At 64.5% G+C, this 13,889-nt stretch overlaps 1 protein-coding gene across 2 annotated transcripts in view; it reads right to left on the reverse strand.

The window, feature by feature from the left end:
- Window positions 1-1,557: 1,557 nt before the first annotated feature.
- KCNH2 (potassium voltage-gated channel subfamily H member 2) overlaps window positions 1,558-13,889 on the reverse strand; it is a 32,976-nt gene continuing 20,644 nt past the window's right edge. Inside the window, exons 5-15 of one of the 2 annotated variants that reach the window (XM_068550179.1) lie at window positions 13,258-13,469; window positions 8,449-8,877; window positions 7,549-7,936; window positions 7,019-7,218; window positions 6,280-6,532; window positions 4,969-5,162; window positions 4,621-4,720; window positions 3,715-3,987; window positions 3,444-3,636; window positions 2,932-3,109; window positions 1,558-1,686 (exon numbers count right to left, since the gene is read on the reverse strand). In XM_068550179.1, the coding sequence (XP_068406280.1) occupies window positions 1,558-1,686; window positions 2,932-3,109; window positions 3,444-3,636; window positions 3,715-3,987; window positions 4,621-4,720; window positions 4,969-5,162; window positions 6,280-6,532; window positions 7,019-7,218; window positions 7,549-7,936; window positions 8,449-8,877; window positions 13,258-13,469 (2,549 nt within the window). Of the gene's footprint in view, window positions 1,687-2,931; window positions 3,110-3,443; window positions 3,637-3,714; window positions 3,988-4,620; window positions 4,721-4,968; window positions 5,163-6,279; window positions 6,533-7,018; window positions 7,219-7,548; window positions 7,937-8,448; window positions 8,878-11,409; window positions 11,518-13,257; window positions 13,470-13,889 lie in introns of those variants that run through there. The other variant, XM_068550180.1, reaches the window with a different exon arrangement.

The following is a 13,889-nucleotide window of genomic DNA, read 5'->3' on the forward strand; positions in this document are numbered from 1 at the left end:
CAAGGCCCTGGTGCAGAACCACCAGGAACTTCTCTCCTACCCGCTCTGGGAAGAGGGCACCCTCCAGCTGGCTCAGAGACCAGGGTCTCCCCGCAACACCCTCCCCGTCCCGGGCACGGGAGGTAATGGGCTCTGGTCAAAGCAAGGTTAACACACCCACCTCAGAGGGTCAGGGATTACAGGATTAAGCGACCCTGGAGGCCTTGGGTAGCACTGTTGCCCGTCGGCTCCTCCTGCTGGCTGGCAGCTGCCCTACCACGGCCACTGCACAGCAGCTCCTCTGAAAGGCTGGGTGTTCGCGCAAGACCGGCAGGGCACGTGCACGCGCGCACACGCGCACACCCACGAGCACACGGACACACACGGCCACCACCCTTCACTGGCCCCAGGACATCTGTTCCGACTTGCTCCTCCGATAATGGGAATGAGTCGCCCTGAAACTTCCACCCTCTTCAGGCAGCTCCTCTGGTCGAGGATCACAGGTGACCAAGTGATGGAGGTGATGGAGGTGAGGCCCGTCTGGAGCCAGACACCAGGGGGCGGGGGCTCTGGTCAGGGTTGAGAAAACCAGCGTGCCCAGAGTTGGTTTGCTGTGGGGGGGCCAATTTTATAGGATCCGTGTGAGTCTGAGTCAAGGTCAAGATAAGGCCAAGTTGGGGGCTTGGCCAAATACAGCCCCAGGTTAAAGTCAGTACGGGCCGGGCTCATGAGCTGTGTGAGGGAAGAGTACAGCGCATCTGTACTCTGACAGCAGTCAGCCTGGGGACAGCTTTGGGGGCCAGTGTGCCACCCAGGAAGCCACCAAGACCCTGAGGGGCGGGACCCCAGGCCTGGCATCCCATTAGGACAACCTCTATATGTAAAAGAGTCCAGGTGGCCCTCTGCCCTCCTGAATCCAGGACCACATGGAAGCAGGGCCCTCCGGAGGCAAGAGGTCCTGGAGGTGACTTGTGTCAGCCCCGAGGGAGCACCCCAACTGCACAGACTCCACACCCAGACGTCGGAGCTGCCCCTGCAGGCCCTGTGCACACAGACAGATCGGCCTGGATTCCCTCAGAGAGGCCAGTGCACCGGACACTATCAACGTGAACATGGGATACAGCGTGCCGATGGCTGCACCCTCCCAGCACCCCTGGAGTCTCCTCAGGATAATTATTTATTATTCATAGTCATCAGCATCTTCATTAATTATTCATATGATCCTTAATTATTATCCTTAACAATAAGAGCAGTAAATAGCAGAAAAGTCCTTGAGGTGCCTAAGGCCCAGGGCCGGGTGCCGCCGGGCAGTTAGACCAGCTACTGCCCCCAGGGCAGTGAGGGGACCACAGACCCCCATCCACTGCCCGGCCCTGTCCCTGCCCCTGCGCCCCGCCCCCCACCAACGGGGCCCAGGGGACCGCAGGAGGAGATGGTCCCAAGGGCTGGAGGAGGGGCTGTGCCTTCCTAGTCCTCTCCCGTCAGCGGCCAGGGCCTCCCGGGCAGGTCCTCCACAGGAGGGGCCCAGGCAGTGCACTGAACCCTGGGTGAGCCATGTGTCCACACTGGGCAGCCCCACTAACTTCCCGGGTCTGAGCCGTGTCTGTGCAGGGGCTGGGAGGTGAGGGCCCCCAGCTGGCCCGGCAGGGAGAGGCGTCGAGCAGGGCCGTCTTGGGGTAGCTCCTCGCACGCCATGAACTGGGAAACCTGCAAAGAAACCGGAGTGTGAGAAGCTAGAAGCCAAGGGGCAGGGGAGGGTCAGAGGATAGAGAGGGTCAGGAGACCCTGGTGACAGACAGAAGAGGCCTGGAGGGCACAGGAGAGGGACCAAGGCAGACAGAGCAGGACTCCAACCTGCCCTGGGAGAAACGCGCTCCGGGTGGGCAAGAGCCAGACCAGGCATCTGGGGGCCTCGGGAGCTTCTGCCTGACGCGGGGAGAGCCTGAGGCCACAGCCGCTTCCCTCCCCAGGGAACATGGCCGCTGGATTCAAACCCAATCCAGAATAAGGGGCCCTGAGCTGGCACAGAAGCTGTACAGAAAGAGAGACAGGGTTCTTTCCTCCAATCTAGAAAGAACTCGAGGACCTAGAAACAGAGGCAGGCGGGCGGCCAGGCCTCGGAAGGCCAGGGAGAGTGCCAGGGCAGGCAGGAGGGGCTTTGTGGGTGCAGACGAGTCTGCTGTGAGATCTCTGCGGAGGAGGCTGTGAAGGGAGACTGGCACATTTGCTGACGTGGGCCCTGGTGTCTGCAAACAGGAGCAGGTGGCAGATGGGAGGGGGGAGCAGATGCCAGAGGGAGGGGGGAGCAGATCCCAGGCCACCTCTTGTCGCCAGAGGAGCCCCATTCTTGAGACCCAGACACAGCTGTCCTGTCAGGAGGCCAGGAACACACGTGTCCACTTAGGAGAGGACAAAGGGCAACAGAGGCCCATCTCTGGCAGGAGGGGAGAGATGCGGGCCGGAAGTGCTACCCTGGGGCTTAGCCAGAGCCTTCAGGACAACCCTGCAAAGCGCTGAGCATGACAGTCAACGGTTGGCAGTAGAACCAGACCCAGGGGGTATCAGTCGCAGTAGGGGCTTGGGACCCTATCCCAAGGGCATGCTGGCACCCAGCACCCACCGCCAGACCCCTGGCTCAACAGTCCCTCCACCCACAGCCATGACACAGGCACCCTGAGTAGATCTGGCCATTCAGGTGACACTAGGGGAGCGAATGCCACTCGGCCTCCTGGCTTCCTGGGCCCAGCTGTCTGGGGGCTTTGTTGGGGGCTCTCCTGCCTTGCTCCGTGCTTGCAGCTCCTAGGGCAGCCCTCCTCCAGCAGTACAGCCTGGGAGGAGGGTAGGAACAGGGTGGGAGGAGGCTGGGGCCCAAGGCCAAGCAGAAAGGGCAGCAAAGCAGGTCTGGGGTGGAATTGGTGCAGAAGAGGCAGGGCTGGGGTGCTTGGAACTTACCTGAGAAAGCGAGTCCAGGGTGAGGGTAGGGATGGGGCTGACGGGCAGCAGAGGGGAGGTGGAGGTGGGGCCGGGCCCCGGGGTGGTCACAGCACTGTAGGCGGGCGGGACCAGCGTCATCTGCCTCTGCAGCAGCTGCAGGACGGTGGCCATGTCTGCACTCAGCCGGGTCTCCAGCCTGGGGCAAGAAGGAGGAGGATGTTCTGGGTCTCAGGGAAGTGGAGACGCCAGTGACTGTGGCCTCAGGACTACCCTGTGGACAGCCAGCTGGTCAACCCCAGGTCCACTCTTCATTCTAGGTGTGGCAGCCCCTGGCTCGGCTCTGAATGCAAGGAGAGGGTCAAGCTGCTGGACACGTGGACAGGCCTAGACAGAGCAGACACCCACTTCACCCTACAACACTGCCCGAAACCCACAGACCACACTGCAATACGCCCGTGCCCCGCCCCTACTAGCCCGCCCCCCCAGACACACACAGCTGGGCCTAGGCTGATCCCAGGGACCACCCTCACCTGCTGAGCTGCCTCTGGAGGGCGTCCAGCCTGCTCTCCACATCGCCCCGGGGCCGTCGGCCAGGGCTGGAAAGAGGGATGTTGAGGAGGCTGGGGGCGGGGGCGGGGGCGGGGCAGCGAGGCAGCTCCTGGTACTGGCGGCCCCGGCTGTCCCCCCAGAAGCTGAAGATGTTGGACACTCCTGAGAAGGCGCCTGGAGCCAGAGAGCTGGGTTGAGGCCGGGACAGAGGCCACGCCCCCCCCCCGCCCGCCCAGGGGGCCCTCGCCCTACCTGACAGTGGGTTACAAGTGTCGCTGCTCTTCTCGCCATCCTCAGTCAGGGGGTCCCCACCGGGCGGCTCTCCGGGGGGCCTGGGGCTGGAGAAGGGCACCAGGCGGAGGGGGCTGGAGCTGCGGCCTGGGCCCTCATCCTCACTGCTCTCAGGGCTGGAGGGGCCGCTGGACAGGCTCTCCCCCCACGGCCCCCCCTGCCGGCCCCGGCCACTCGGCCCTGCCCCCGCCCGGCTCGGCCCCAAGGCCGACACCTCCCCTGGCTGTTCCGGGTCTGTGGGAAACAGAGAAGGGGCCTCAGAGCAGGCAGGAGGCACGGAGGGGAGGGGAGGGGAGGGGAGGGGAGGAGAGGGGAGGGGACTGGAGCAGGTCTGGGAGACGACCGTGGCTGGACGCCCTGGTTTGTCCCCAGTTGTTTCTTCCGCTCTCTTTCCCCCACTTTCAAGGGGACTGAGAACTCCGAGGGCGGGACCAGGTCGTCTGTGACCGCTGGCTGCCCAAGCACGGGCAGTGGCACTGCTGAGAGGGGCTCTCACTGCTGGGACCCCGGGCCCTCAGCCCCCGTGCTGGCCTCCTTGCCCTCCTTTGTCCTGTCTTTCCTCCCCTCATCAGTTCAAAGCAGTGCCCACCAGGACGCCAGCCGTGTGAGGACCAAAGAAACTTAGGCACGCCCCTGTCTTGGAGTGTGGAAGAGGGCTTCCTGGAGGAGGCGACATTTCAAGTGGGCCTGAAAGGATGCGGTGATGCGGGGGTGGGGGGGGCACTGAAGGTAGGGCCGGATGGTCTGTGTAGCCTGGGGGGAGCAGACCCGCCGGACCCCGCGCTCCGCCCTCCGCCCCGCCTCCTCTAGACCCCGCCCCCCACCCGCCTCCCGGCTCACCTGGACCCCGCCCCCCCCCCGCCTCACCCCTGTCAGTGCGCCTGCGGAAGGACAGCTTGCGTTTGCGTTGCCGGTGGAAGCCGCCCTCCAGCTCCGCGCTGCCGGGAGAGCCGGGGATCATGTTGGTCTGGAACCGAGAACGGTGTCAGGGCCCTTCCGCGCCCACCCGCCATGCCCGGTCCCGGCCAGACCCCCTCCCGAGCAGAGAAGGTGGGGCTGGGAGTGCCGGCTCTGGGGGTGTGAGCTCTGCCCCAGGACCGGGGCTGAGGCTGGGGCGTTCACAACCTGGTCTGACCCAGATACCATCTGACAGACAGGGAAACAAGCCCAGAGAGAAGGTCACCCAGCGTGCAGCCAGCCGCGCGGCCCACTCACATCCCGCAGGTTGAAGGTGATCTCCAGGCTGGACCAGAAGTGGTCAGAGAACTCGGGGTACATGTCCAGCACCTCCAGCAGGTCATCCCGGTGGATCTTGTGCAGGTCACAGTAGGTGAGGGCCCGCACGTCCCCGTTGGACTTCCCAGGGCGCGCATACAGGTTCAGAGGCTCTCCGAAGATGTCATTCTTCCCTGGAGGCCACCGAGAGGGGGGCTCAGCCCCTGGGGCGGCAGCAGAGGCAGCAGGCACCTGTCTTCCAGGCATTCTCACCCTGGCCGGCGCCTCCCCTCATTCTGGTCACGGGCTGCGGGGCCCCAGCCCCCAGCGCCAGGGAAGCATCAACCAGCCCATCCTCCCCCAGCTCGCAAAGGCAGGACGCATGCAGTGCAGTGCCCTGAGGGTAAAGGGCCAGGAACCTTGTGCCCCCCAGCTCCTGGGCCAGCCAGCAGCTCCAGCCCGGATGCCCAGCTCTGCCCGTGGCCCTGGCTTCCTCCTTGGGTTCTAACTCCTCTGGTACCCCCCAAAGCCCATGTCCCAAACACCCCCCTGGCCAAACACTGCACCCCCATAAACAACGTTCTTCAAGCTACAGATCAAACACAGTAGTGAATCAAGACCAGCATTTTGTTTACTGAAAGAAAACAGGATAGCATAGCTTAGCACAGCATAGAACAGAAAACACCAGAATGTAGTTAAGGCGACTGTTGTTTAGCAAAACTTTGGTTTCACTTGTGTTTGGGGTGTTTGTGGCATGAGCATGTGTTTATGCCGGACTGAGAAATAAAAATCTATAAAGAACCCCCCGTGGCACATCTGCCCTGAGGTGTCCAGGGCCAAAGGAAGGACAGGCAGAGGGCAGGAAGTCCCAGTGCCCAGGTACACCTGCCCACGTGCACAGGTAGGGCAGAGAAGAAGGAGTGTGAGGGGAAGAGGGGCAGGACTCCCTTTGCTTTGGAGGCGAAGGCTTGGTTGTACTGCCTGAGGCTGCAGGGAACCACGCGGCCCTTAGTAAAATCAGCTGCACAACCTCCCTCCACTGTCTACCTTGGAGTATCTGGATTTGGTCCTGTTTTAAGGAACAAGAGTGTCACTGCCCGTGAGGAGACCCTGAAGGGAAGCAGAATCTGGAAACCCCCAGAGTCCTTTTCACCGACCCCTTGGAAGACCTGAGCTTGGGTGAGTTAAAGGAGCCCAGGGTCCCTGTGGGTAGTCCCGGGGCCACAGCCCCTAGGGCTGTGTCCTTAACGGGCTGGGACCTCTCCAGGCCTCGGCAGGCACCTCGGGCCCAGCTCCCGGTCCCTGCCGTACCCAGGATGGCCACGACAATGTCGCCCCGCAGGATCTCGATGGAGCCCCGGGAGATGAAGTAGAGGGCGGTGAGCAGGTCCCCAGCGTGCACCAGCGTGTCCCCTGGCGGCGCGTGCGTCGTCTTGAACTTCATGGCCAGGGCCCGCAGGCAGCCCTTGGTGGCCCCTCGGAAGGGCTTGCAGTGCTGCAGCAGCGAGCGATTCAGGTGCAGGCAGATGTCGGCCTGCAGGCACTCGGGGAAGCCCTTCAGCACCTGGAGACAGGGGGCAGCTCAGCATGCCCTCTCCCGGGACCCCACGCCCACCCCCACCCGGAGATCCAGCGGGGAGCACCAGGGCGTCCGGTATCAGGGGAAGGACCTGGGTGCCCACTCCAGCTCCACCCCTTCCAGCCATGCACCCCTGGGGACGACGCCTCACTGCTCTAACCTCCACGTTCTAATGTGTGAGGCTCGGAGACCAGCTCCTGCCTGGGGCTGTCATAAGGATTAAACACGATCACCCAGAGCCTGGTCTAGCGCCTGCCGCAGAGTGACCGCTCAACCCAGTAAACGAGCTCCATGGGCAAAAGGAGGGTAACGTTCCTCTCAGGGTCCTGCCTGCCACTAACTGGGACCACCTGAACCACGGAGGGTGACTCTGGCGGTCTGAGACACGCCCGCTACGTCAGGAGAAGTCCCCACCATCATGCTGCTCCCTCCAGCCCACCATCAGCCGGAGGCCAAGCCCAGTGGCCTCACCGCATTCATGTCGATGCCATTGGTGTAGGACCAGGCGTGCTGGAAATACTCCTCGAGGCGCTGGCGCAGCGGGTTGGGAATCTGGTGGAAGCGGATGAACTCACGCACCCGGAGCATCTGCGTGTGGTAGCGGGCCGTGCCCGAGTACAGCCGCTGGATGATGGCCGACACGTTGCCGAAGATGCTGGCATACATGAGGGCTGGGGGCGGGGTGAGTGGGGCCGTCAGCATCTGAGGGACCCCGCCCGCCCCTGTACTGGGTCAGCAACACGTGCAGTCACGTCTCATTGTAAGCACACACGCGAGACGCACAAACACAAAAGCCCAGGCACACACCCCCCTCGGCTCTGCCCTGTGCCTCTACCCTGGTGTCCCAGCCCCAAACATGCCACAATGCAGGCCCCTGGGGTCTCTAAGTCCCAGGGCCCCACTCTGGCTCCTCTAACGCCCTCCCTCTCCTCTGTCTCGGGCTCTTCCCAGACCCCGGGCCCCCGGCTAGCCCCCCGCGCCCGCCCCGGGGGTGCACTCACAGCCGATGAGCATGACACAGATGGAGAAGATCTTCTCCGAGTTGGTGTTGGGTGAGACGTTGCCGAAGCCCACGCTGGTGAGGCTGCTGAAGGTGAAGTAGAGGGCGGTGACGTACTTGTCCTTGATGGAGGGGCCGCCCAGGCCGCTGCTGTTGTAGGGCTTGCCGATCTGATCGCCCAGGTTGTGGAGCCAGCCGATGCGGGAGTCCACGTGTGGCTGCTCCATGTTGCCGATGGCGTACCAGATGCAGGCCAGCCAGTGCGCGATGAGCGCGAACGTGCACATGAGCAGGAAGAGCACGGCCGCCCCGTACTCCGAGTAGCGGTCCAGCTTCCGTGCCACGCGCACCAGCCGCAGCAGCCGCGCCGTCTTCAGCAGCCCGATCAGCTACGGGGGTCGGCGGATGTTCAGTGGGGGAGGGGGGCAAACGAAGAGTGGGGGCACTGCAGCTCTCGGGGGGCATCGGAGGTGAGATCCCCGAGGAGCTCTCCCCATAACCTCCTCAAAATAGAAGCGCCTCCCACTCACTGGGCCCAGCACGGAGCCCCATTCACCTTCGTGCCAGCTCTGTGACAAAGGGCTCGCGGTGCCCACGGCCAGAATGAGGAAACTGGGGCTCGGAAAGGTGCACCCACCCTCAGGCGCCCGGCCAGAGCTCCCACTAGCTTCCAGGGCACTTTCATGTGAACTAAAAGACAGTGGCCACTTTGGACAGACACGTTAGGAAAAGGTGAGCCCTCTGGACCGCTACAGCCGGGCAGTGGCTCGTATGGAAAGGGGAGCAGGTGCGGGTTAGCTGGGGCTCTGCCACGCGTCTGCCACCCTCCTTCTGTCGCCACCCACCCCTTCACCCCGCCCCCTGCTGCCCTCCCCTTGCCCCTGCCTCCTTGCCAACCCACCTCTTCGGAGCCAGAGCCGAAGATGAGCAAGTCAAAGGGGATGGCGGCCACCATGTCGATGAGGAACCAGCCCTTGAAGTAGTGGACGGCGATGCGGCCAGGGTGGCTGACCACCTCCTCGTTGGCGTTGACGTAGGTGGTGCGGAAGTTGATGAGGATGTCCACGATGAACATGATGTCCACGATGAGGTCCACCACGGCCAGCGGCTGGCAGGCGTAGCCACAGTCGGGGGCCGGGGGGCCCTCCTCCGTCTCCTTCAGCAGGAAGGCGGCCGAGTAGGGCGTGAAGACCGCCGTGTAGATGACCAGCAGCAGGATGAGCCAGTCCCACACGGCCTTGAAGGGGCTGTAGTGCAGGATGGTCCAGCGGTGAATGCGTGGCGCCTGCAGCTTGTACTCCGGCAGCACGTCGGCCCCCAGGGACAGGACCTGAGCCGGCGGGGAAGGTGGAGGTAAGGGTATGGTGTCCAGCCAGGGTCTGGGCAGGGAGGACAGACCATGGGGCCCTCCAGGGTAGGAGCAGGTACCATCTCTGCTGGGCCCTCCAGAGAAGAGGCCAAGCAGAGTAAGCGGGGAAGCCCACCCTCAGACAAGTGGACACGGCCACTCACCAGAGTTCCCCATGTGGCACGGGACCTCCTGGCTGGCTATCTGAGTCCAGGGCACCAAGCAGTATCACCCACAAGTACTGCTCCCCACCAGCAATACAGACCGATAACTATGGATATAACTCGCACCGTGCAATCTTGCCCACACCCCCAAACACCACAAACACACTCACACACACACACACACACACACACACACACACACACGTCCCACATATGCTACAGTCTCTGTCCAGAAAATGCTCCAAGGACTACAGCTTCCGGCCTTGGCGATGTCAATGGTGGTGGTCACTGCAGTTCCTTACAAGTCCCATTGCTGGTGGCCCAGGGACTGAGAGCCTAAATGTCCTTTCATGCCTCTGGCCCAAGGATACCAGCCACCCAGCCTCAGGCCCTTTGGCATCCAGGAAAGAGAGACCATGACACTCGCTCCCCCTCCCTACTCACCCTGGCCCAGGGCAGCCATTCAGAAGTGACCACCCAGCCCGGCACTGGCTCACCTCATGTCCTGCCCCTTCATCACCCAGGCAGAGGCAGGCTCGCCATCCAGACCAGGGGGCAGCAGTCACACCACTTTCTCCCCAAGCCAAACTAGGAAGAGCTGAGACCACCTTTCTCGTGCTGTCCCAGGAGCCTCTGTCTGTCCCCCTGCGGCCTTCCCCTGCCCCTCAGAATCCCCAAACTCTCCCAGCCTGGCCCTGCCATCCCTGGGCAGCCAAACCCAAGGCCTCACCCACCCCCTTGAGAGCCAAGGTTGCCGGCCCTGCAGGAGCAGTACTAAGTGCCAGGGCCCCGCATCCTCAGGCCTCTGTGCTGGGGAGGGCCGTGGTGGGTGGAGCCGCAAAGACTCCCATTCATATTCAAGCTGGGGACCCCCTGGAACCACCCTCACCAGATGGACCGTGTGGAGAGCCTCTCCTTAGTGGAAGTAACTGGAAGTTAAGATGGGCCATAGTTAGGGGTTTGGCCACAGGGGCTCCAGAGGCACATGATGGGTGGGGTGGGCAGCTGGGGCCTGGGGCAGGGGAAGGGGCACGTGGCTCCTAGGCCCCCGCTTCTGCCCTGCCTTCAGCCCGAGCCCCTTGCTCCTTAAGGCAGAAAACATGGGTGGTGACCTCTCAGGGGTCAAGTGGGGACTGAGAAGGGCCCTCACAGATGAGGAGGCAGAAGAAGGTTCCTGGATGGGGTTCCTCACCACACCTGAGGCCAGGCCCCCTGAGGCTGTGCTGAACCACACCTGACAAATGGGGTCCTGCCCCCTACCTGAGTCGGCCCACAGCAGGACCACCACCACCGAGTCCACAAGCACACGTGCCGGGGGCAAGCCCGGGGCACGAGACCCGGAGCCACAGACCTCCTCTTACAGGGGCCGCCGGGCTCAGCTCTGCAACTGCTCGCCGCACGGCCTTGGGCCGGTATATAACCTCCCCTGTTACATAACCTGTTGTCACACAGAATCCTAAAGCTCATTTAAGCCAAACCCCGGGTCCTCACCTGTGGCTGGGAAGAATTCCACCCCCACCCCCCCGCATCCCTGTCCCCCAGCTGGGCGGAGCACAAGAGCCAAGGCAGAGAGTTTAGGTGCTGGTGGTGGCGACAGGAGTGGGATTCGCAGACCCACCCGGGAGCCGCCTCCAACTCCCCCTGCCATCCTGCCTGAGCTGGCTCCCGGCTCTCTGACAGAAGCCCCCGGGGGGTGCAGAGGTGGCTCCCAGGAGGTGCCTATAGAGTCAGCAGCCTGGGGGACCACAGCATAGCCACCAGCACCTCAGGCTGCCCCAGAAGAGGTGGACCAGGCGCCCGGCTCAGCCCGCCCTCACCACTCATCCAGTGGCCTCTGACCCCAGCCCCCCAACCTGGACCCCTGAAGCAGCCCACGCCTCCCTCGCCCGCCGCAGGGTCCACTCACAACACACAGAGTGCTGGAGCTGGGGAGCCCCAGCGCCTCTGTGCCAGGCCCGGCTGCAGCCCGCTCGCTGGGGGAGGTGGGGTGGGAGTGGGAGCGGCTCCTCTCCTCCCCCGTCTCCCCGCCATCCTCTCCGGGCGCCCACTTCGCTCCTGTTCTCCCCTCTCCTCCTTCTGTGTTTCGAGCTAGAAGGCTGGGCCACGGAAGCCCAAGGAGAAGGGAAGCCCTGGCAAGAAAAACACCGTCCACCTAGGCCCAGCGGGTCTGGAGAAGCGCGAGCAAGCTGGAGCCAAGAGTGGGATGAGCGGGGCCACAGACCCCAGGGCTCCCCAACCCATCCTGCATCTCAGAAGCCCTCTCCCGGCCTGGAGCCAGAGCCCTCTGGGCCGCACCCATCTCGGTGCCCCCGCCCCGGAGGGAGGGGGAGGGGCTGGGGGGATCACCTACCTCCTGGGCCACCAGGCTGGAGATGCGCACGGCCCGCCTCACCCGGCCTTTCTGGGCCCTGGGCTGCAGAGCCCCTGTCCTGCTCGCCTCCCCCGCTGGGGCCGCCATGGAGGACTTGGCTCCCCCCAGCTTGCCTGCCCGGGGCCCCGAGGGCCCAGCCAGCGCCTCACCTGCAGCTCAACAGCAGCCTCAGCCCGGGCTGCGCCCCAGGCGCTGGCGGCCTGGCTCCCAGGGCAGCCTCTGGCACGAAGCCAGGGTCACTGGGGCTGGGCCTCGGGGCTGGGGTCACCCTGGCAGTGAGCGTGGACAGCAGCCCGCCCGGCTCAGGCTGCCCATGGCCCCGTGGTGCGGGCCCCGCTGCCAGGGTGCCGCGCTCTGCCCGCTGCCAGCCCAGCAGCGGCCCGGGCACCGCGGTAGGAGCCTCGGCTCCTCCAGCTGGCCCCTCCTCCTCCCAGGTCCCCACCCCGGCCCCGACACCGGGCTCCCTCGCCCCGCCCGCCGGCCAGAGGCCCCCTCCCCCTCGGCCCGCTCCGGGCTCCTGCTGCAGCCACTCCCGCAGCCCGTGCCCCTCCCCCTCCCCGGCAGCCCGGCCTGTCACCGCAGATTAATGGTCTCCCCGACACCCCCGCCCCGCCGGTCCAGTGCCCAGCCAGCCAGAGTCACACAGACACCCAGAGATGGAGCGACCGCCCGGTGACCAAAGAGCCAGGAGCACACGCTCACGCTGGCACGCACAGACCACAACACGACAGCACACGCTGTGGGCACAGGGGCAGGGCAGCCGGCAGGGCTCCAGGTGAGGACAAGAGAGAGGCAGGGGTGGGAGGGGGTGAGGGCTAGGCAGCCAAATATGGGGCCTAGGGTGGGGGGAACGTTCTGGAGTCAAGGCCAAGGGGCCGGAGACCTGGCAGGGACCCAGAGAGCCAAGGTGGCCGCGGGAGCGGGGCCAGGAGGAGGGCTGAGGAGGCCCACGGCAGCCCACGGACAGCTCCCTCACTCGGGCCGACTCAGGGAGCCCGAAGGAGCGGGAGGGGGCGATGCGACTGAGGCGAGACAGGTGTGGCACGGGAGCCCCCTCTGTCCCTGGCTTCTCAGTCCTGACCTTCCCCCACCCCACCGCCAGGCCAGGACGGGAAGGAGCTGGGATGGACTGGGCAGTGGGGGTGGTGCAGACGATCTTGCTGCCAAGAGGGGGCAGGAGACCAGGCTGGCCCTGCCACTGGGCAGTGTTGGGCAATGCCCCCCAGGGCTGGCGATCTTCTCTGGTCTGGGATTCGGGGACTTGACCCGTCTGTGTCTGTGCCCCCAACTCCGTACCCTCCCCTCCCGACTTGGGAAGGAAACTCTCCTCTCCCGTGGTTTGGGGACAGGGGTGGGCACCTCTAGGCCACCCTGGCCCTAGCACTGGGTACCCACCCTCTGCCTGGCTCATCACATTGGCCTAGAAGAATCAGGACCCCCACCCTTGACCTCTGTGGCCCCTTCTAACGTGAAACCTCCCGTTGGTTTGCCCCCAGGACTCTGTTGTGCCCCGTGGCCACCTTCTCCCACCCACCCTCACCCTGCCAGGTGCCCGGCCTCAGCTGCCCTGTCCTCCCTGAGCCCCACCCACCTGTCCTCTGTATCTGCCCCTCCCATGGGCACCCCCCTCCAGCCTCCCTTGCTCCAGGATCTCTCTCGTCCCAGCTCTGAAACGCCACCCTCGCCCCCAGCCAGCACGTCCGCCACCTTTAGGAGGCCCTCACTGACTGCACCCCGCCACCCCCCCTTTTGACTACAGTCCACTCCCACTCCACTCCCTCCAAGCTCCTCCCACGTGAGCGGAGAGCCAGGGAGCTGGACACCTACCTGGGTGACCTTCTCAGTGACATTATGGGTCCGCTCCTTTATCTTGGGGGCTATGATCTCCCGGTCGCTGGTGGGCGAAGCCAGGAAGGGGTCGCCCTTGAGGTCCACAAAGTTGAGGGTGATTTGGGGAATCTTGCTAATGGTGCGGTAGCGCACGAGGTCCGAATCTGATGTGGAGTTAAGCAGGCCGCTGCGCAGGGGGTGCATGGCCCCTGGGGTGGAGGGGAAAGGGGGTCAGGGTGGCAGGCAGGCAGGGGCAAAGGCCGTCAGGTCGACGACACAGAGCTGAGGTAGAGACGGGCCCTGCAGGAGCCAGGCCGTGGGGTTCAGTGAGGCCAGCTCAGGAAACAGGGGTGGAGTCCCTGAGAAGCAAGTGAGGGCAGACCCGTCCCCACCGTAAGGAAGCGCGCCTGATGCAGCTATGAGATGAGGAAGGAGAAAGAGCTTCCACGCGGCCTGTTCAGCAGGCACTGGGAACCTGCCCGAGGCCCAGGTGGTGGCAGGGACCCAGATGCCTCTCCCGCCTTCCCGACTCCCCGTGGGCATCCCCGGTCCAGGCCAGCCTGGGAGCTGGTGGGAGAGCCAGCTCCTCGGGCCAGCACCAGCTCTGAGAGTGGAAGAATGCAATGGGA

Source organism: Eschrichtius robustus, chromosome 8 (genome assembly GCF_028021215.1).
Source record: "Eschrichtius robustus isolate mEscRob2 chromosome 8, mEscRob2.pri, whole genome shotgun sequence".
Taxonomy (NCBI): domain Eukaryota; kingdom Metazoa; phylum Chordata; class Mammalia; order Artiodactyla; family Eschrichtiidae; genus Eschrichtius; species Eschrichtius robustus.